Genomic DNA, 15,460 nt, shown 5'->3' with positions numbered 1-15,460 from the left:
TGTTACTGTGTGATCCACTGTAGTCATTGTGAATTTAGAAACAGACCCAGTTTTTTAAAATACTTTTGTCCTTTGGAGGATGAGCATGTGGTCAAATATTCTAAACTGACTGTCTACTGGCTTTTTATTAGATTTCAACCAGATCTTAAAGTCCAAGATCTGTAATTTGCTATTGAGCTGTATTTGCTCTAGAAATTTAATCACAGTTCTGTTAGTGTGAGAAGCGAACAGAGGTTGTAAACGATGCAATAGACAGTTGTGGATGACATACTGTTGCACTGGGATTGCCGGCTCTCTGTGCAGATGCAGCCCTCACAAGAGCGCTGTACTGGGTCAATATTCAGATGGAGAATTATATGCTCTGTATTTCTCTGCAAAGTAGGTTTGTAGATGCATGCAGAGAGACGGGAGCTCTGCAGAAAAACACAGAGTAGAATCCACTTTGTAATTTTTTTACTATTACATTTTTGTGCTAGCTTGTCGTGATTAGTACACAGAATGGAAAAACAATAACCCGCTCGCTAATGTAAATGAGGATAATCTGTTCCTGGAGTTACTTTTAGCATATTAATGTTGTGGTAACATATTGCTATTCCTGTTTTGGTGACTTTTTTAGCTCTGTGTTTCTGCATGTGTACAGTTTTAACAAACTGTGCATGAGAAGAGCAGGTATGCATGTGCACTGTGCTGCTAGAAGTTAACTCTCTCCTCTGTTTCTGGCCTTGTAACTCTTTTCAGCTCTTCTCTCCCTCCCCCTTCTTGTCTCGTTGGCTGTTGCTGCAGTCTCTTGGCACACAGTGGACTTTCATACTGCTCTTTATTTGCAGCAGGCAGGGAGACAGAGACAGGAAGACAGAGAGAGGAGCGTAAAGGAGTGAATGGGAGAAGGAGGGATGACAGAAGAATACTGACGACAATAGCAGCAGCCACATACTGACAGTTATTGCAAATACATCACTCTGCCTTTGTCACCATGGACTCTTGGCCTTAAAGAGAGGGAGGACGACACATTAGGAAGATGGCCAAAATAGTGGTGTAGCTTATTGGGCAGAACAGAAGCAGCTGTCCCCAGGGAAGCAGAGTTTCTCCTCAGACTTACTCTTATTAAACATGTACAGTTGCAAGTAAAAGTAAGTGAAGGGTAAAAGTCATGACTGTTTGTGCTTTATCAGCTTAGAAATATTGTGTTTGTGATTTTGTGAAAGATCAGATCACATTTCATATCCCATTATGCAGAAAAGCAGAAAGCTGACACCTTTTCTTGCAACGGTGTGTCTACAAACAAAAAACAAACATTAACGCGTTTAACTGACAGATCTTGAGTCCAACCCATTTTTTGATATTCAGTATGCTGGGAGTGAAAATAAAAAGACGGGGAAAATCATATAGGGAGGGGAGCAGATTGGTCACCATCTGAAGTAGAGCAGATGAAAGAACATGACAAACGGAGGAGACAGATCGAGGTTGGGGAGGTGGAGGCACGAGACAGAAGGCGAAGAAGAGGAGGTGATGTGTTGGGTGGTCGGGGGCACAAGTTAATGAGCAGGAAAAAAACGAATACATTATTATCAAAATCTGATTTCATCACTCTTGTTTGCTTTCTCGCACATGCTGAGGGTTATTGACTATCAGAAAGATGAACGAGAGGTTTGAAGGGAAATGACAGTTTAAATATATAATAAGAAAAATACGTCTCTCCAGTGAAGATTTGTCTCTTGCAGAAGCAAAGTTATTGGACATTTCACACTCGTTGTTGCTGTTTCTTTAGTTGAGTTGTGAAGTTTTTTTATCACCATATTTTGTTAGAATGTGTGCTGAATGCATCAACGCACAACATATTTAATACATCTGACACCACAGCTCACCAAATAATTATTGTTTTCTTCTTTCAACAGTTTTTTACTCATCACATTTCTGGAAACAGGAAAATGGTGAATCCCAATCGTAACCCCTCATTTTCTCTCTCCGTTCCCTCCAGATTTCAGAGATCTATGTGAGCGGTGAGTCAGGCGACCTCACAGCCAAAGAGAAGCTGCTTTTATGGAGCCAGCAGGCAACAGAAGGCTACCCCGGCCTCCGCTGTGTCAACTTCACCTCATCCTGGAGCGACGGACGCATGTTCAATGCTCTGCTGCACAGATACAGGTTAGAGCATGAACATATTGTCTAACTTTTAGTGCTGCTGAAGTCTGAATTCAGAAAGCATTTAAATATTTTGAGTTGGTAACCGTGCAGCTGCAAATTCACACGCTTGATATAGAGAAAATATTCTAATATAGATACACCAGGCAAATAACTACCCAAATACACAAAGGTTCAAATCTACCCTGAGGATGTTTCAGACATCCATTTTGCATTCATTTTGTTTTTGTAAGGGAGTTTTATGCTGACAAAATATTTTATTTTAATGTGCTTTGAATTAATCAAAAATGCATAAAAAGCCAAGGGAGGTTGTTTCTTCCTGAGGGCGCTAGATGAATTTTAAACAGAATACCCATGTTTAAGCCATAGTCAAAGCCCGATAGACACAAGACAGAAACACATACAGTACAGACTGAGACGTCCCCTCTGTGTTTGTGTTTTCAGGCCAGACCTGATCGACATGGAGGTGGTGTCGCGGCAGAGTAACCGTGAGAACCTCGAGCAGGCCTTTGAAATCGCTGAGTCGTTAGGGGTGACCAGGCTCCTGGATGCTGAAGGTGAGACTGTTAATCTAAATGACTGACTGAGTTTCTGCCTGTAGTCCCATAAAACATCTTCTGGTAAACCTTTATCCTTGGATACCAGGCAGCCCAAACAAATGGCTGGTAAATATCGTTATATTTACACTACAGCTCTAGACATAATGTGTGCTCAAGCATTAAGCTTTTCTGTTCTCAGCGATGAGCCAGCTCAGACTGGCCACAGAAAAACTAGCTGGATGATGTGGTTTCAGATTTCTCTTCTGCACATAAATGGTTTTTGCAGATGCTGATTCTCTTACTCCTGCTGATGCTCTTAGTTTGTAGCTTCTTCAAGGATTTCTTCATAGCATACGAAGTGCAGTCTAGTCTTTAATACATACATTGCATAAATATTTTATAGTTATGGTTGGTTAGTTATTTTTTATTTTATGTCATTAGATAAGTTTTGATTCCATTTCCCTTTTTTCTTTCTCGTCAGATGTTGATGTTCCCTCACCAGACGAGAAGTCCGTCATTACCTACGTCTCCTCTATCTATGATGCCTTCCCTAAGATCCCTGAAGGAGGAGAGGGCATCGCTGCACATGTATGTCACTGGGCAACCAGTTATAACTTTAAGTTCATTATAGATGTATGTTGCACCAGTTGTAAGTCCATTTATTTATCAGATTTATTCAGATTTTTTTACACTTCTATGTTTGTACATCAAATCTTATATTGTTTTTATTACTGTAGCTGTATAACTCTTGATGCATGTGCTGTTGTTATTGCAACTTTTTTCCTTCACTTTTTATTTCATTCTTAGCAAAAATGTTAGTCAGTCCTGCAGCTTCAGGAGAAATGAATAAGAACATTCAAAGAAAATGTGATTGTTTAAATGGTCATGTTCCCTTTCTCCTTTCCCTCTATCCACTCTTTCTCATCTCTGTGCCATTATCAGGAGGTGGACCCGCGCTGGTCAGAGTACCAGTCCAGGTTCTCCTCTCTGCTCCAGTGGAGCCGCCAGCATACGGGCCTCATGGCCAACAAGAACTTCCCACAAAACCCTGTGGAACTAAAGGTGAGCATGTGCAGTGTGTTCACATCATTTATCACATTTATTCAGTTTATTGTTGCTTGTTTATAGCTTATTTATACAAAGGAACACAGCTAAACTCCTTTTGGAGCTTTAAGAAACTTTAAAGTGGCAGGTAAATTTAACTAACCATGTGATGGAGGACCTGTAATTTAGTAAATATTTTTTGGTTGCAGCAGGAACAACATCGCTTTTATATATTCTCAGCCTTATTCCAGCCAGAACAGGAAGGTGATGAATGATAATGTGAAAAATGGAAGCTGCTGTCAGTGAAATAATGGTTGACATGAGGTTTAGAGACATAGAGAAAAGGAGGAGGCAGGGAAATGAAGGAGGCAAATGCGTAGCTGGAGATGACTGTAGAGAAACTGGCTAATGACCACCTACGGTGAGAGGCTGTGGTTACAGAGCTTTTATGTCTGATAATAGGTATAGTCTTTGTGTGTGACCTGTGGTAATATTGAGTCCATAACACTCATCAGGAACTTCTGTGTTTCTCCTCCTCCTCCTCCAGGCACTTTACAACGAGTACGTCCATTTCAAAGAGACGGAGATCCCTGTGAAGGAGATCGAGAAAGGTCACATCGCACACCTCTACAAACTGCTGGAGGTAAAAATGAACATGAGGAGAACAGAGTGTAGAGACCCAACATTTGGCACCATGTGCAAAGCTCATTGTGTGTCATGTGGTTGAGCTCAGGGGGGTTGCTAATGTGTTGAAAGAGGGAGAATTTTTTATGTGGGTTCAGTCATACATTTGTCTCCTTAAGAAAAGTAATTTCCACCGTCATGCATTTGGTTCGATTGAGCACCAACACATGATAGCTGATAATAGTTCCTCCTTTATTCTCACTCAGCTGATGTTACCGGAGTATCTGTCTGTGGTGCAGCTTATGATCAACCACAACTATACCAGTGATGTAATGGAGCCCTAAGTTGTGTTTGTGTGTCTTACAGTGTGTGCACTTGCACTGAAGCGTGATGTGTGTGTGTTTGTGTCCAGGTGTGGATAGAATTTGGTCGTATTAAGCTTCCTCAGGGCCTCCACCCTAATGACCTGGAGGAGGAGTGGGGAAAACTTATCCTGGAGATGCTGGAGAGGGAAAAAGCCCTGCGGCCGGCTGTGGAGAGGTACACGCACATGAATTTCATTCCATGTCTCCTTTCTGCATGATGCATGTCATTAAATCAGAACTGCTGATGCAATCTCTTTATTTAATCTAAAGTCGATTTCAAGGACACGCTCCATTAGTGTTTGTGTTTGTGTGTGTTTTCAGGTTAGAAGTGCTGCTTCAGAGAGCAAATAAGATCCAGAACATGGCTCTGGACTGTGAGGAGAAACTCACCCTTGCTAAGAACACACTCCAGGCCGTGAGTAGCCACTTTCTCTCTCATTTTACCTTTGAATTTCCTCACACACATTTGCCGTGTCCTATGGTTTACGTTGGGTAAACCTTGGATAATGTGGCTCACTATTTTACAACGTCTTAATGTGTACAAGCTGTAAAAGCAAGTGCCCTTCTGAGACAATAAATATTTACGCTCTCTCAGAGTCTTCTGTCGGCCCATCAGTTTCTTTTTTAGTATATTAATCCTGCTGCTGATTCTGCTGCACTGGCTTGTTTTTCTCTCTCACTTTGGTTGTGGTATTGTTTATTTAAATCTATGCCTGGGGAAAACACTGAACCTCACAACATTATACATAATAAAAAAATACCTTAACACAAAATGCACAAAAGCAAATGAACAACAAAGGAATCAAACAGAAACCTGATCAAATGCTCCATCGTCTGGTGTCCAGGACATGTCTCGAATGGAGAGCGGTGACGCAGTGCAGTGTGAGAAAGAGCTGGCCTGCTACCTGCAAGACTGTGAGGCCCTCATCAGACAACTCAACCTGGAGCTCAAAGTCCTCAAAGACGAGAAATACTACCAGGTGGAGCAGCTTGTTTTCAGGTAAGACACAATAAGCGGTTTTCTGCCTGTTCCTAAAAACATTTTAAAAATAGTCACCATACCCAGTGGGGATATCAACTCCTCTCCAGTAATGGGATCATTTTGTCTCCCACCATCAGAGTGTCCTGCCTTCAGGAGGAGCTGGTCTCCCTCAGACTGCAGTGCTCCAGCGTCTACAGGAAAGGACATTTCTCTCAGGCCCTGGGCAGCACCGGGGCAGAGCTCACCAGCCAGCGAGGCAATGACAGCGGTTTGTCGCTGGGCCAGACACTGCTGGGAGCTGTGGGCGCTGTGGGAGCTGTCGGAGCAGCGCTCCTGCGGCGACCAATGGCCCGCTCCCAGCTGGTGGCCATGTCTTCATCAGAGGATGAAGGAAGCCTGAGGTTCATCTATGAGCTGCTTGGATGGGTGGAGGAAACACAGGTCAGTCACTATCATATCAGCACAGAGCTGCAACTAAAGATGTTTTATTGCTGCTGCACTGTTTCATCACTGCAAACAAATCTAAAATTAAAAGCCCGTCCAGCTCTTAGAAGTAAGAACAGAAAGAGCAGGAAATCTTCAAATTGTTAATAAAATAAATATCTTTCTGTCAAGTAAAAATAGAAAATAATATTTAATAATATTTATTTGCTTATGGCCGAGTTGATCTTGTGTGTTTCAGGAGCTTTTGGAACGTGCTGAATGGGGCGCAGACCTCCCCTCTGTAGAAAACAACCTCCAAGAGCACAACAAAATACATACTGCAGTCGAAGAGCTAATGAGCGGCCTGCAGGAGGCACGCAGCTATGAGGTGCACACACACACACATGCATCACTTATACACGAACACAGAGGGGTTTCTGCTGACAGTCATTCTTTAATACTTTACTGTCCTGTCCTTCAGGCCAAAGTCTCTGCCAACTTCAAGAGCAGTTACTCTGAAACCCTGGCCAAGCTGGAGCACCAGTACTGCAAACTACTGGTTAGTGGATTTGTCTTCAGTAACACAGTAACTCCCCTTTGTCTCGCAGTTCACCCCCTTCCTCAGTTAATCTCATTAAAGCATGACAGGACCCACAAATCTGAATATGCTCCTTCTTCTTCTCATTTCTTTGTTCCCTCTCATTTCTACAGTATCGTGTCTCTTAATATATTGTGTATAAATACATTTACAGTTGCACCTGCTTATAAAGTGTATCTTGCATTTCTTCCAAAAATGTTTTGGTTATAGTTGCTTAAAATCTCATATATGGCTCCGTTTTTTTTTACATAATTGGATGAATTAAACAAATGTCTCACTACGATATGATGTTTAATAAAACATTCTGTCTTTCACACTACCTGCTCTGATAGTCTACAGGGAAACTTGTTTTCTCCACAGTTCTTTATTCTTTTGAAATCTCTATAAATGCACCAAATCCATCAGTATAATCGGGGCAAACACAGAATAGAGTGTTTTTTTAATTTCTCTCTGCACTGCTGATCAGCATGACGATGATGTTTGTTTGTGTGGTTGCTACAGGAACATTCGTCATGGCGCCTGCGGAGCTTGGAGAGCCTACACACATTTTTGTCTCAGTGCACCGAGGAGCTGATCTGGCTTAACGAGAGGGAGGAGGAGGAAGTTTCCTACGACTGGAGCGACAACAACACCAACATGAATGCAAAGAGAGAATTATACAGCGTGAGTGGAGGAAGGGGGTGGTTACCTCTGTCAAGTTAGAAAACACAGAACTACTAAACATTGTACATTGATTATTCACAGAAAAACAAAAGACTTCAGCTTCTACAAAACACAATGACAAAAAGTTCAGTTCACTTGGACACAGACACTATTTTTGCATCAGGTCAGTGCTCTATGAATCCTGCCATCATCTTTAACCATCCTTCCATTCCTGTTGTGTTTACAGGAAATGAGGTTAGAGCTGGATGAAAAACGAGATGTGATGCGATCGCTCCAGGAAACAGCCAGCCGTCTGTGTCAGGAGAACCATCCAGCCAAACAGACCTTGGAGGTGAATTTATGATTTAACTCACTTGACTGACTGACCTTTAAATATGACTGGGTTAGCCTCTGTGACTTGTGTGAATAGTTCACCCAAATGCTTTTGTTAAAATGCTTTTTTTTTCTTTTATTTTGTTTTGCTTCTATTTAAAAGACTACAGATGTAAATTATATTCAAAAGAGTAGAAGGTAAATGGTGTAGCTTTTAGTAAACCTAGGAAACATTTAATTAGAAGTTAAATACCAGGACCAGGGTTGGGGACTACTGATGTAGGGGTCATATTTTTCTGTTGCTTTTCCTCATCGATGCTCATTTGAACAAAAAACAGGCTATAAAGAAATAAATAAAAATAAAAGTATAAAAATGAAGCTGTATCTTTTCTGGCTTGCATTAAACTGAGTGACACAATCCTTTTCTTTGCCTCTTTCGCCCTGTATGTCATCAGGCGTACAGTGCAGCCCTGCAGAATCAGTGGCAGTGGGTGGACCAGCTGTGTGTGTGTGTAGAGCAACATCTCAAAGACAACACAACATACTTCCAGGTAAAACATCTACCAGGCAAAATGTAATTACAGTGGTGCATGAGAAGCAGAAAACTTTACCTGTGTAGATACTATGCAGCATAAGATATTTAATTCTTGGCTTTGTAAATGTCATCATGTTCAGTCTTCGGTATGTTTCTGTGTAAAGGTTTTAATTTCTGTCTCTGTTGTCAGTTTATGGGTGATGCTCGGGACTGTGAGTCGTACCTGCGCCAGCTCCAGGAAACCATCAAGAGACAGTACACGTGTGACAAGAACAGCAGACTGAGCAAACTGGAAGACCTGCTGCAGGACTCCATGGTATCTGCTCTCCTTCAGTTAAAACACCGGCACCTGAAACAATGCCCACAGAGTGTTGTTTAAAAAAACTAAAAAAAGCAAGATGTTATTAGTGTGTCCTTCTTCAGATGGCTGCATTAACATAAAGGTCAGAGAAAAGTGTCTCTTACAAGGCAGAAAATCTGGTAGCCATGTCTAATGCAACTAAATTCATGTGTTTAAACCAGATGGAAGATAGAAGCCCTGCTGCCACCTTGTGTGCACAGTGCAAACTTAAATATGACACCTTCCTTATCCTCTTGGACCGATGAAAGAAATATTCGAACAATTTCCTAAGAGCAGAATCAACAGAGACCTGCAGTATTGGGGGTGATAGCGTTGCAGCCTCCTTCGGATTGTTGTGCTCTGCCTCAGGCAGCTGCAGAATATCGCATGACAGGGCGAAGTAATATTTTACCTTCGCTGAATCATCCCTCCTGTGGTGCTGTAGAGTGAGAGTGCCATCTTCACACCTACTTTGCACACACACGCACATACACACCTCTGACTTAAAGCAGATGGCAAAGTTATTGCGGGCAAAGCTCCACAGGCCAAAGCAGTGAGCGTATCCTCTCAGTAAAGAGGAGTGTGTCCCCAACAGATGCTGTTTTTGCAGATCTGTGTGCAGTCAGCGTTGCATGTGTCTATATTCACATGCAACCTAACAGTGTTTAAGCCTGTTTGTTTGCATATCTGCCTATTTTTGTTTCTAGCTCCAGTTAATGAAGTTTCCAGCTCACTGTGCTCTATCTCCCACTGGGAGCTGATACTGTAGAAACGTCTGAATGAAAAAAAAAAAAATAGCAGACAGCTGAACCTTTTCTTTGACGCAGTCAATAACCAAGAGGAGGATATTAAATCAGCCTTTTCACCCTGTGTTTAGACAGAGATTAGGACGTGGGAGAGGCCGTTTGGTCAGACCTCGCCCTCAATTCGTTGTCAGTTTGTCTTTCTTTTTTGTTTACTGATATTAAATCACTTCTATACGCTGCATGTGGTTTCAGCATTTTATATCACTGAAGGTAAATAAAGTACATCTTTGTCATTTGCTACATATAGAGGCAAACATTCCCTTACATGTAATAATAGTCATCATCTTTTTATTTATGAAATTATAATAATGTCATTTGTAAAGTTAGATTAATGAAATTCTTAATGTACCACATTTTGATATATGTCTGCGTAAATTGTATTTACCGGTTGACTTGTTATAATAGAGCTGCTGACTGCAGTGAATGTCATCTCGGTGTGAAATTAATTTCTGTGTTATGTTATAGTTATTAACACAGGCTCCATCCAAGCTTCCTCTCTCTGAGACGGCTTGGAAATGAAGAGACTACGTGCAGTAGTTAAACAAAGGGTTTAATATGACTTTAGCACATTTTTTTGTTGTGGCCAAAAAGGTTCAATTAAATACACATAGTGATACTGTTAGCCATAACATATTGAAATTTGGTGCATGCATGTTCCCATCAGGATGAAGTGTATTAACTTTGGTAACCCTCCAGCTTTTCCTCTTGCGTCATTACCAGGTTGGTGTTCTCATACATGAACAGTTTTGAATGTCTAATCCTTTTGTCCGTCCTGTAGGAGGAGAAGGAGCAGCTGATTGAGTATCGGAGTACGGTGGCAAGTCTGGTAGGCCGGGCCAAGACGGTGGTGCAGCTCCGTCCCCGCAGCGCAGAGACCACCCTATCAACTACCACACCCATCAAAGCCATCTGCGACTACAAGCAAATAGAGGTACAGCACCAGTCATGTATTAGTTGTTTTTCTCACTGTAACTTTCTACTATAAAAAAAAAAAAAGAAATGAGGTAACTGAAAAAACGAAGGTTTAGAAAAAGGAACGCTTTTGACTACCAGGACAATATTGTGACAAAATGTGTATGTATATATATGTTTGGCACCAGCTCACCACTGACCTTCCCTCCTCTATTGTTTCCTCACCACCAACCACCTCTCTGCCCTGCACTTCCTCTCCGAGCTGTCTTCACAACCACTTTGTGGCTGCTCTATTTTAGCTGTTTATTCCACGCTATGAAATTTAGTGTTGAGTTATTTCTACTTGGATTGATGATGATGTCTACACTCAGCTTAGGTGGTCCATATCGATGACTAGACTACAGCTAGGAGATTTATTTTTTGGAACAGCTCCAACTGTTTTCACTTCATCTTAACTGGTGAGAACAAATAGCAGTGCTCAGTTTGGAAGCAGAATAAGCATAATGATTATAGCCCAGAATTTATACTTGACTCAGCTCTCACAGTAGATGAACTTTGCCTTTGTTCTCAGAGTCAGAAGACTCTCTGACTAAAATTTAAAAGGCTAAAAATAGCAGTAAGATGCTCAGAAGTAAAAAGAACAGAAGTTTTTCCCTCAGTGCCACTTTTCCCTGACGTCCTTGGGGAATCTGAAAGCTGATCAATTATACATCTGTCCCCTCCCGTTTGCAGGCTCAGTTAAAAAGCAGCACCTGCAGTAGCTCTTCAGCGGCTCGGCACGGACATGCAGCTGTCACTAACGCTGCTATTTTTAGTCAACTGTGTGAGATACCTCAGGGTCAATCTGTTCATTGAAGCATACTGGATGTGAGGTGTTGTATCCAGGTGAAGGAGGAAAGTAGTTTCATTTTCTGCTGCGTCACTGCAGCAAAAAAACAAAACAAAACAATGAAGCTTTAAGTTTCTACAGAGATTAAAGTAACAGTAAAGTGGTCTATGCTGGTGTTCACCAAACTTCTGGACAAACGTGCACATGACTAAAAGTAACGTTTCTCTCCTTCACTTTCCTGTGTCTTCTCCTTTCTCTCCATCCCCTCATGTACCTTTTTTTTTTTTTTTTTTACTTCTTTCCTCTCACTCCCTCCTCTTCCTCCTCCTCCCTTCCTCTCGTCTGTCGGCTGGGCTGGCAAGACAAACGTTCAGGTATAGCTGCCTATATTCTCCCTCTCTCACCTCAGATTCTTACACTGCACACGCTATGCTGCGGTTGCCCCCGTCTTATCAGCAGGTTTTAGATCCAGCTTTAGTTTCTTGAAGTTGTAACAGCACGAAAATACTGGCAGCAGATTCATGATATGCAGTTTTCTCTTGTACTTAATAATTAAATATTTTGTTGTCATTTTGTTATGAGACTGTGTCTTTATAGTAAATTAAAGCCTATTAATGAACAAATGTTTTAACATCAAATCCTCACGATGAACAGAGCATATTTAAGCATTACTGCTTGATCTGTAGCTATTTGCATTGGGGCATTACAGCATCTTTGAACAGTCACTTCGCCTGGCAGGTGGCAGACACTGAACTGAATTTAACACAGTCGATGCCTCTGAGGCTCAGTCAGTCAACAAGTCACAGCTTTAAGCTTTTTACATTTCATTTATTAACTGTTTGTGCATAGCTTTGCATTCTTAGTGTACTGAAGTGTGTGTGTGTGTGCAGGGATGGGGTGAGAGAGGGTGGTGGGTGGGTGAGACAGTACAGATGTGCTGTAGCTTTTAATGTGAAGCCCTAAAACTCCCCTTGCAGTCACAGCTTTGCCTCATGCTTATTTATTTAAGACACTCACCAGATTCTAATCCTGAACTCAGCTGGGTTCTTGAAAAAACGTGTCAGTGATGTAAAGTTGTTCCCTTTTGGTGAAATACTGCACAGGTGACTTTGTGAGACCCAGTTCAGGTGTCATTAAACGTCACACTGAGTGTGGAGATGCTGTTTGCAGCTTTTACAATAGAAGCTTTCAGTTTAACGGCACAAAGCAGCTTTCTAGATGGCTTTGTTCCCGTCGGGTTCTCTAATGTCATATCATTTTACGGCTTCTGCTAACTTCATGAATCCATGAATGTTTGCATTTTGTGTTGCATTATGAGTTTGTTACTGTCACTCTTTGGTTTACATGTTTCCCTTCTTTCCTTCTCTGACTTTTTCTTCATCCTTCCATCCATCCTGTGTTCTAACTTTCTTTTTAAATATCGTCTCCCCTTCTATTCATTTTCTCTCACTGCACCATCTTGTTCTCTTCACTGCTCTTGAATTTAACTTCATCTGTCTTTCACTAACCTCCCTTACCTGTTTTTTTTTCTTTCTTCCTCCATCCCCCTCCTTCATCCTCCATTTGTGCTTCATCTATCCCCCACCGTCTCTGTCATCCATTCTGCACCTTTCCATCCTCTCAGATCACAATAAGCCGAGGAGAGGAGTGTGTGCTGGAGGACAACTCTCAGAGGAGCAAGTGGAAGGTAATCAGCCCCACAGGGAATGAGGCCATGGTCCCCTCAGTGTGTTTCACCATCCCTCCTCCGAATCAGGAGGCCATCGACACAGCCAGCAGGTGAGACCGAACATCACTGCTACTTTTGGTGACAGTAAAACCAGCATAAGTAAAAGTAGCATATTATTATGCTTTTATTTTGAATATGAGATGTTCATGCTTATGCCAGCCCTAAAAAATCAAACTACTTGGAATTTAAACATTTACTCTACTCAGTGAAATTTCCCAATTCACACATTCATGTTCTTCGTATCTGTGTATGTACAGGGCAGAGCAGCTGTATCAGAAGGTCATGTCTCTGTGGCATCAGCTCCATGTGAACATGAAGAGTGTAGTGTCTTGGCACTACCTGCTTAAAGACATCAGGACTGTGTCTGAATGGAACCTGGACACGGTGAGCCGTTATGACAAGCTACTGTTTTGATTTGTTCTCCTTGGTTCTTTCCTGCTCTGTTGTGTTTTATTAAACTGTCACCTGTTCTGTTCCTCCTCTACTTTCTTGTACTTATTTTCTCCCTCAGGTTCGATGTCAGTCACCATCAGGGCGGCAGCAAATCCTGGATCATCTTGAATCCCAGTTGTCCGACTTCCTGTCTGACAGTAAAGAGAGCTCTCTTTTTACACCGGCTGAAAGACGGGACCTGGAGAAGGACGTTCAGCAGGCTTTGCAGCACTGCCAGGACCTGCTGGTCAACATGGAGACTGGTGAGACCCCTCCCCAACTGATATTATATGATACTATTATAGTATAACTGATATACTATACTAACAAATGGTCACATACTGTTCTCGCAGTTACCCGTATTTTACAGACAGTGTGTTTGCTGAACAACATATCTCTGTCAAATGTTCTGTATCTAAGAAACACTACTTAAAACATTGTATCACCAAATGTCTGCAGTGGTAATTTATTAAGACATTGCACAAGGATAACATCCTGCATGAAGTCATTCATCTTCTTTTCTCTTGTCTTTCTTATTTTCCTCTCCATCCAGTGGAGAAGGATGAGTCGGTGTCTCGGTCGTACCTGTCGGAGCTACAGAACATCACCCTTAGTCTAAATGAGGCCGAGCAGAGACTGATGAGGGGAATTCAGGCTCCACCACCCAGCCGGCTGTGGGGAGACAGCGTTGATAACGTTGTCCAGATTGCAGACCAAGAGGTTAGTTTGAGCCCCACCTGCTGGCAGCAATAGGAAATAACACTTTTTATTCAGTTAATATTGAGTTTGATCGGTTATTAATTCCTGAAAATTAGTTGGTTTCACAGTAAAGAAATGCTGTGATGATATGATTTTTATTGTGTTGTGAGATGTATTGAGGGCTAAATTAAATCTCTGCCATCTTAGATCTCATACAACTAAATGAAAACGAAATGTAATGATTGCTTTCCCCTCTCAAATTGTCTTTCCTCTCCAGAAACTGCAGTCCGAAATAGATGCCCTGCGTTCCAGTTTGGGTGACTTTTCTCGTCGTTGCGTCAGTTTCTTTGAGGAGAAGTCAACGTCCAGCAGTGTTCCTGTTCTCCGGTCAGAACTTAATCAGGCTGTGGAGAAGCTGGACAAACTGCACAACCTCTCGTCCGTCTACCTAGAAAAGTGAGGGAGCTTTTTTTCTTCTATCATGTACAACTATTGTGTTTGCAGTGTAAAATGTGCATGACTGTTTGCAAAATCAATGATTTATTAACCTCTCCTTACTCTTTAGGTTAAAGACAGTAGACATCCTGATTCACAGCCTGGATGAAGCAGAGAGCCAAGTTAGAAAATATGAGAGCAGATTAAGTGAAGAAGATATTGTTCCTCCTGACACAGCAGCCATTAAAAACCTCAGAGAACAGCTACAGGTAAGACACATCCAAAGAAACATTCTCAATTGAAATTATTTGACTCTTATTATTTACTCTGCATCCTTTTTTTCTTTTGGTTTCTGTTTTATCTCTTTCTAGAAGTGGCAGTCTGAACTTACAGAGCATGAGGGCATCTTCCAGTCTCTGCAGTCTGAGGTACTACATGCCAAAGAGGCAGGGTCTCAGCTCAGCAAGCTCCACCCTGACCGCAGCCCTGAACTGGAGCTCTACGAGGATAGAGCCAATCAGATGACAGAGAGGTGGAGCGGAGTCAAGAGACAGATGGAGACACGGTGAATATGAGGGAGGAGACAGAGGACTAGTAGGAGGAAGAGAATTAATCAGTTTTAATACCTGTGTGAAGGTGAACGTAATGAGGGATTGAAGCTGAGCCTGCGCAGTGTTTAGAGAAAAGTGTAATAACAGAACATGTCTTACTTCATTACCTCATGTACACATACTGGAAAGAACCCTCTGTATTGTTCTATAATGTGCCTATGATAAATATTCTGAATGTCTCCTGCTTAATTGCAGACAAACTGATCTAGAAGCTCTGGGCTCAGCCCTGCAACAGTACAGAGATGGTCACTCGGCGTTAGTCGAGTGGATCGAAGAGACGACACAGAGACAAGAAAACGCACAACCTGGGCAGACGGACAGTAAAGCGCTGTCTGAACAACTGGCCCAGCAGACGGTAACAGTGATTTCACTCACTTAAATCTGACTACAAGTGTCTATTTAGAATAGAAATATTAGTTTACATCAAATGCAGTATAGTG

At 41.9% G+C, this 15,460-nt stretch overlaps 1 protein-coding gene across 14 annotated transcripts in view; it reads left to right on the top strand.

The window, feature by feature from the left end:
* macf1a (microtubule actin crosslinking factor 1a) overlaps window positions 1-15,460 on the top strand; it is a 139,399-nt gene that overhangs the window by 45,932 nt on the left and 78,007 nt on the right. For 10 of the 14 annotated variants that reach the window (XM_026350212.1, XM_026350206.1, XM_026350208.1 and 7 more), the window contains exons 6-30: window positions 1,979-2,145; window positions 2,587-2,699; window positions 3,163-3,269; window positions 3,624-3,743; window positions 4,273-4,368; window positions 4,762-4,889; window positions 5,036-5,129; window positions 5,560-5,714; window positions 5,834-6,137; window positions 6,379-6,507; window positions 6,601-6,678; window positions 7,219-7,380; window positions 7,607-7,711; window positions 8,148-8,243; window positions 8,418-8,543; window positions 10,152-10,304; window positions 11,477-11,488; window positions 12,739-12,893; window positions 13,101-13,227; window positions 13,355-13,538; window positions 13,829-13,995; window positions 14,252-14,430; window positions 14,540-14,678; window positions 14,781-14,974; window positions 15,216-15,375. In XM_026350212.1, coding sequence (XP_026205997.1) covers window positions 1,979-2,145; window positions 2,587-2,699; window positions 3,163-3,269; window positions 3,624-3,743; window positions 4,273-4,368; window positions 4,762-4,889; window positions 5,036-5,129; window positions 5,560-5,714; window positions 5,834-6,137; window positions 6,379-6,507; window positions 6,601-6,678; window positions 7,219-7,380; window positions 7,607-7,711; window positions 8,148-8,243; window positions 8,418-8,543; window positions 10,152-10,304; window positions 11,477-11,488; window positions 12,739-12,893; window positions 13,101-13,227; window positions 13,355-13,538; window positions 13,829-13,995; window positions 14,252-14,430; window positions 14,540-14,678; window positions 14,781-14,974; window positions 15,216-15,375 — 3,450 coding nt within the window. The remainder of the gene's footprint in view (window positions 1-1,978; window positions 2,146-2,586; window positions 2,700-3,162; window positions 3,270-3,623; window positions 3,744-4,272; window positions 4,369-4,761; window positions 4,890-5,035; window positions 5,130-5,559; window positions 5,715-5,833; window positions 6,138-6,378; window positions 6,508-6,600; window positions 6,679-7,218; window positions 7,381-7,606; window positions 7,712-8,147; window positions 8,244-8,417; window positions 8,544-10,151; window positions 10,305-11,476; window positions 11,489-12,738; window positions 12,894-13,100; window positions 13,228-13,354; window positions 13,539-13,828; window positions 13,996-14,251; window positions 14,431-14,539; window positions 14,679-14,780; window positions 14,975-15,215; window positions 15,376-15,460) is intronic. The other 4 variants (XM_026350218.1, XM_026350217.1, XM_026350216.1 and 1 more) reach the window with 1 other exon arrangement.

The sequence above is a fragment of the Anabas testudineus genome, chromosome 11 (assembly GCF_900324465.2).
Source record: "Anabas testudineus chromosome 11, fAnaTes1.2, whole genome shotgun sequence".
Classification (NCBI taxonomy): domain Eukaryota; kingdom Metazoa; phylum Chordata; class Actinopteri; order Anabantiformes; family Anabantidae; genus Anabas; species Anabas testudineus.
Note: the sequence above shows the minus strand (reverse complement) of the source record. Positions and strands in the feature narration are given on the sequence as shown.